This window comes from Mangifera indica, chromosome 16 (assembly GCF_011075055.1).
Source record: "Mangifera indica cultivar Alphonso chromosome 16, CATAS_Mindica_2.1, whole genome shotgun sequence".
NCBI lineage: Eukaryota > Viridiplantae > Streptophyta > Magnoliopsida > Sapindales > Anacardiaceae > Mangifera > Mangifera indica.
Window position 1 is genome coordinate 10,410,832 of NC_058152.1, and position 6,276 is coordinate 10,417,107.

The window sequence follows — 6,276 nt, forward strand, 5'->3', positions numbered from 1 at the left end:
TCATATAATCACTCATCATTTACGTATTAAAATGACGTATCAAAAGTATGAATATATAGTTTTATTTAGAAAAGATATTTATTTGCATCTAATTTTGAATAGTTAATTGGTTGACTAGATGAATTGTTATTATATGATTACGTAATTTTAATTTAATAATAAAATAATCATAAATAATCTAAATATCCAATTAAATATTAAAAAATTGGTGCACAAAATATTGCTTTATAAAAAAAAATGGGAGGCCATGTCGGTAATTTCCCAATTTATCTTCCTCAACAAAACCAAACCACCGCCAAAAACAGGAGCCAGTCTGTCCCAATTGTTGCTTCCTCTGTTGAACAACATCGACTTGTCTCCAATCCTTTGACCTTCTCCCAAATCCTCTTTTGACTCTTTTATTTATCTCAACACCTTCGCCTTCCTAAATCATTAACTTTAATTTAATCCATTCATAACTCAACTCTCCCCACTTGATCTCCTACCGACTTCAATGTAAACAGTCTCCATTCAAATTTGCCAGGGCAGCTCTCTTTCTTTTCCTTATATAAACACCCACCACTCAACTGTTTCTTCCTTCAAAACGAAGAAATTGACCAACCCTTTTGCTTATTTTTGTAATTTTGCATGTGATGTTGCGTTGAAAAAGTGGCGAACAAGAAAGGAAAGAAGGTGGCGGAGGATGGTCATCGGGTTGATAACGAGCAGTGGCCGTTTGAATATCAACCGTTGGATGAATCCGCTGGCAATGAGATGTGGATGTTTTCGAAGGTGAGAAGGGAGAGGGAGATGTCGGCGATGGTGTCTGCTCTGACGCACGTGGTGACCGGAGATGATTGCGTGCGGCGGATTAACGACGGTGATGATGATAATTTGGTAAATGAATTGATGGATGATATGAATGTTGGTTCAAGTGAAAGCTCCTTGCATGGTGGCTCCTCCTCTTATTCTTCCCCTTCAGGGAGCAGCAGTGGCCACAAAAGAGGAAGAAATCAGCATATTCAAACATCTAAAGAGTTTTCTTCTTTAAGAGGTAACTTTATTTTTTTCAACACCCAAATTAACTGGTATATATTTTAAAATTATATTTACCCTATTTGACTATTTCTATATTTAAACTATACTCTACCCTCCAATTCGAGGTGGATTCGAGTTGTTTGAGTTCTAATTTATGTTTAATTTAAATGGGTCAAATTCAAACTAAATTTTTAATTTAACAGTTCAACTTAAACTTAGTTTGTTTGCCTTTTAAAAAAGATAGTTCAGTTTTCGATAATACTATTCAATCGATATATTATCTGCATTCTAATAATACTATAGATTAATTCAAACAAAATCAGACTTAAATTATCTTTTATAAATTTGTACTAAACTTGAGTTAACCCTTATTTAACATCGATTAGATATGATCTATTTTCGAAAATTTGATCTTAAAATAATAGTATTAATGTTAATATTGCATGCAATGATGCAATCTATAGTAACCATATTATTATTATTATTATTATTATTATTATTATTATATAATCCCAATTTTAAGATATAAGTGTTAACCAATAAAATTATGAATACCGAATTTTAAATATTTAATTGAATATTTGGATAATATATAATTATATGATCCAATAATTTTAAATTAAATATTAATTAATAATCAGTCATATTATGATAAATTATTTAAATACTCAATTTATAATAAAAATTGGATGATAGCATTGCTAATTAATGATTAATGATTCCTTGTTAATTTCTTTCCAATAGAAACTTCAAATTCAACAATTCAATCAGAAATTACATTATTCAACGCAAAGTATGAGTACACCACCACCAACAGTGGCGATCAATATAAGAAGAATGATAACAACACCGCCATCAACGTTCAAGAACCGAGAAGAAGATACAGAGGAGTGAGGCAGCGGCCGTGGGGGAAATGGGCGGCGGAGATAAGAGATCCATTCAAGGCTGCAAGAGTGTGGCTGGGCACATTTGACACAGCGGAAGATGCAGCCAGAGCATATGATGAAGCCGCTTTAAGGTTCAGAGGCAACAAGGCAAAGCTCAATTTCCCTGAAAATGTCAAGCTCCGGTCACCGCCTCGAGACCCAGCAGCCGCCGAGGCTGCGGCAACTACCCAGTTCGCCTTTTCCGGTTCTGCACCAACCCTTTTGAGCACTCCCACATCCACTGAGCCGATTGTTCATTTTCAAGTGGGGTTTCCTGCTCCCATGGTTTTGGATTTTGCTGAATTTCAGAGGCAGCCCATGAGTTTGTATGACCAGCTTGTGTTTTCTTCTTCATTGGCTTCCAATTTGTCCCCGCCGCCGCCACCCCATTTGATGTTCCAGCCTCAGCCTCCTCATCACTTCATGGCAGCCTCCACCCACAGCAGTGGTGAAAATTTTGAAATTCCTTCATGGATGAGCTCCAATCTATACCCTCCTAATTCAGGATAAAATTTTTAGTTTTTCAGTGAGTACAATTATTCAGCCTTTTTACAGCTATATTATTTATCTTATTCCGGATTATCTCTCTCTCTCTCTCTCTCTCTCTCTATATATATATATATATATATATATATATATATATATATATATATATGTATGTGTGTGTGTATTTTAAGTACATAATTAAACATATAAATAATATATAACATCTATTACGTGATGATATATCATCTATATGTCTAATTGTATATTCAAAAATTTATACATATAGCCTTGTTCATCATTTGTTTATAACGGCCAAAAGACATATTCCCACCAAGGTTTGATGTAAATCTAACATTTCATCAATTAATTATCGAAAATTTAAATTTCTACCTATGAATTATTAAAATTAACAAAAATAGTTAACTTCAAAAGTAAAATCGTAATTTAATTAATACTGTATTAAAAATTATAAAATGTTATTCATTTTCTCCTTAAGTTTAAAAAACTAACAATTTCTTTTCTAAGGTTTCTCTATCTTTTTTTTTGACATTAAAACTTGCGACTTCACTCTTTCTCCCCTTTTTTGGCGTATCTCTAGCGTGCTCCCTCCTATAGTGACTCATCATTGTGGGGAGGAACATGCCAAAGATGTGTCAGAAAAGGGCAAGGAGAGTGAAACCGTCGATTTCGACCTAAAAAAAGGGAAAGAGAAACTCTAGGAGAAAATGTAAGATTTAAAATTTTAATCATACAAAAAATTATTAGTTTTCTAATCTTTAAAGAAAATAGATAATATTTTATTATTTTTAACATATAACTAGTTAAATAATGATTTTATCATTGAAGTTAATTATTTCTATTAATTTTAATCGTCTATTGATGAAAATTTAGATTTTTGATAATTAACAAATGAGAGAGGGATTTCCATCAAACCTTGGGTGGGAAAAGGGATTTGACCTTTTATTATTTTGTTATTTTCTTCCATACATGTCCATAATTTTAAAAGATATCGTAATCTATTGTAATAAAACTTTATGTAAGTTATTTTAAGTATCTAATTTATTAAAAATAAAATATCACTCAATCACATAATAATATATTATCTAATTATTTAATTATATATATGTATGTATGTATAATATTACTGAATTTCGATAGTATATATTAATATATATGGGTAAAAATATAGATTTAAAATTGTGATTTCAAGTATGACCCTAATAATGTGTAAGAAATAATTATGGAGACTTTGATTAAAATTTGATATATCCAAACAAAGATTAGTAGTAGAGGTCAGAAGTAATCCCTTTCTTTATGGTAAAATTCATAAAATTAAAGCACGCTTCTTCTTTTTCTTCTTCATGATACTTGATAATGGCAATTAGTTTAAAATTTCTTCTGTGTCTTCTTAGTCTGGATGTCAGGACCAATTTGGATAGTTTATAGTTATAGGTGAAACGACTATTTTCCACTCAAATTTTGATGAGTTTTTAAAGTTATATTTATAGAGTTTAAAAAATTTAAAATCTTATTAATAGGTTAACTATAGTTAAAATTTTTTATTAGAAATAAAACTAAAATTATCATTTTATTAATAATATTAAAAAATATAAAATTTATTTGATTTTTCTTTTAAATTTTAAAAATTAATAATTCTACTATTGTTTAAAGTTTTCTAACTTTAAAAAGTCACAATCCCCCACCCCTAAAACCTAAGATTTTTTCCTTCACCCATTTGGCCTCCATCTCTAACGTTGACCATCTCTCTTCTTTATCCTAAAACATTGGTTAACGTCTACCCTCTTATTTGAGCATCATTAGAGACGAAAAAATCGGTCACTTCATCAAACCCTAAGGTTTTTTATTTTGGGAGGGTGGAGGGTGGGGGGGGGGAAGGAAGGAGGGGAGAAGAATATGACTTTTTAAAATTAAAAAACTTTAAGTAAAGGTAAAATATTAGTTTTTAAAACTTAGAGGAGAAATTAATAAATTTTATATTTTTTAATATTATTAGTAAAATGATAATTTTATTTTTATTTCCAACAGAAAATTTTAATCATAGTTGATGTATAGATGAGATTTTAAGTTTTTAAAACTTTATGGATATAACTATACAAGCATATTAAAACTTGGGTGAAAACGGTGTTTGGGCCTAGTTTATATGATAATCCTTGATTGACGGATAGAGACAGAGACTTGGCCTAAAGGGCACTCTACTTGTTCCATGTCAACCCAATACTGCACTTTAATAATAATTGAATGCTTGGAATTGGCCTAAAGGTTACTCTTCTGGTTCCATTTCAACCCAATAATAATAATTGAATGCTTGGAATTGGCCTAAAGGTTACTCTACCGGTTCCATTTCAACCCAATAATAATAATTGAATACTTGAAATTCTGTGACCACACGGGCCCTTGTATTACGCATAATCAATTAAAAAATGTGTATTTAATTAATTATTTAAATGATGTATTATTATATAATTAAATAATTTTAAATTAAAGATAAAATAATATTTAATTATATGATGATATATCATTTGAGTATCTAATTTGATAAAATCATGTAATCAAAGTACTATACAAGAGTATTTTATATATTAATAATTGTAGTTATCAGTATTATACAATATATGATATATATTTTATTATACGATACAGATGAAAAACAATATATATCATAAGATGTATTGTAATTATTACGATACATTGGATGTATCATATGATACGATATATATTATGAATACACTTTTTAGAAAAAATAATAATATAGTGGGAGTGTGTATGAGAATTTTAAATTTTTAAAAGTATTTAAAATATTTTTTAAAATGATAATGTGTCAATTATATTTTTAATTATTTAATTATTTTATTTTTTAAAAGTTATATTATACGATATGATATAATACTTAATACACGATTCAACTATCATGTCAATAACATATATAATTGAATAATTTTAAATTAAAAATAAGATAATATTCATTCATACGATAACACAACAACCGTAAAACATCTGTAGTACTCAATGGATTAATGACCAGAAGAATTCTCTTGGAAGATATAAACCAATGGCATAAATGCTTGCTTATGACAAAAGATAGAGCAATAGCCAATAGTCAAAGTTTCATTTCAATACCGTGGAAATTTAACTGCCATCCCAAATTGACCATCTGGTGAACAGCTTTGTAACTTGACTGACCATTACTACTTTGTAATACTTTAGACTCTGCCCACAAATGGTAAAGTCAATATTTTGAATCTGACTATTTGCATTGACCTTTATCTTTATAATTGACTTTCTTACACATATCAATCAAAAGAGGATTTTGTACTAAGAAAGAGTTAAGCACCCAATTTTAAATACTCCATTTGATACCCTTTATTATACGTATATAATAATACATCTTTTAAATATCTAGTTAAATATATTCAAAATTAAATACGTATTCATTTATACCAATCATGAAATATCTGGGAAAAGATTAAAAACACAACAAAAAGATGATTCAAAACTGAGTCTCATGAAACTTGCTTACTTTATGGTTTTCTTCTTTGATCCTGCTACAGCGCAGGTAATATTATGGATCCTTTGAAATTGGCCAGAATCACTTCCGAGGCAATTTCTAGTGACCATTAAGGTTTCTTGAGCGGTTGCTTAACTATTTCATGCATCTAGTGTTACCACATGCTAGGAAATAAAGGTATCATTCCATTACTCAGTTGATTCAGGGACCGGTGGAAAAAACTCTAAATCACAGGATTACAGCAAAATCATTGTTGAAACACAAATATGGAGGAAACCATGAGAAAGATCAGAATCTTAAGAAAACATGAGAAACTATAAA

General features: G+C 29.7%; 1 protein-coding gene across 1 annotated transcript; it reads left to right on the forward strand.

Annotated features, from left to right (window-relative positions):
• The first annotated feature begins 351 nt into the window (after positions 1-351).
• Positions 352-2,531, forward strand: LOC123198866 (ethylene-responsive transcription factor ABR1-like). Its single transcript, XM_044613664.1, has 2 exons — positions 352-1,033; positions 1,762-2,531. Exons 1-2 carry the CDS (start codon positions 754-756, stop codon positions 2,451-2,453), a joined length of 972 nt encoding a protein of 323 aa, XP_044469599.1. The 5' UTR covers positions 352-753; the 3' UTR covers positions 2,454-2,531.
• Positions 2,532-6,276: the final 3,745 nt, after the last annotated feature.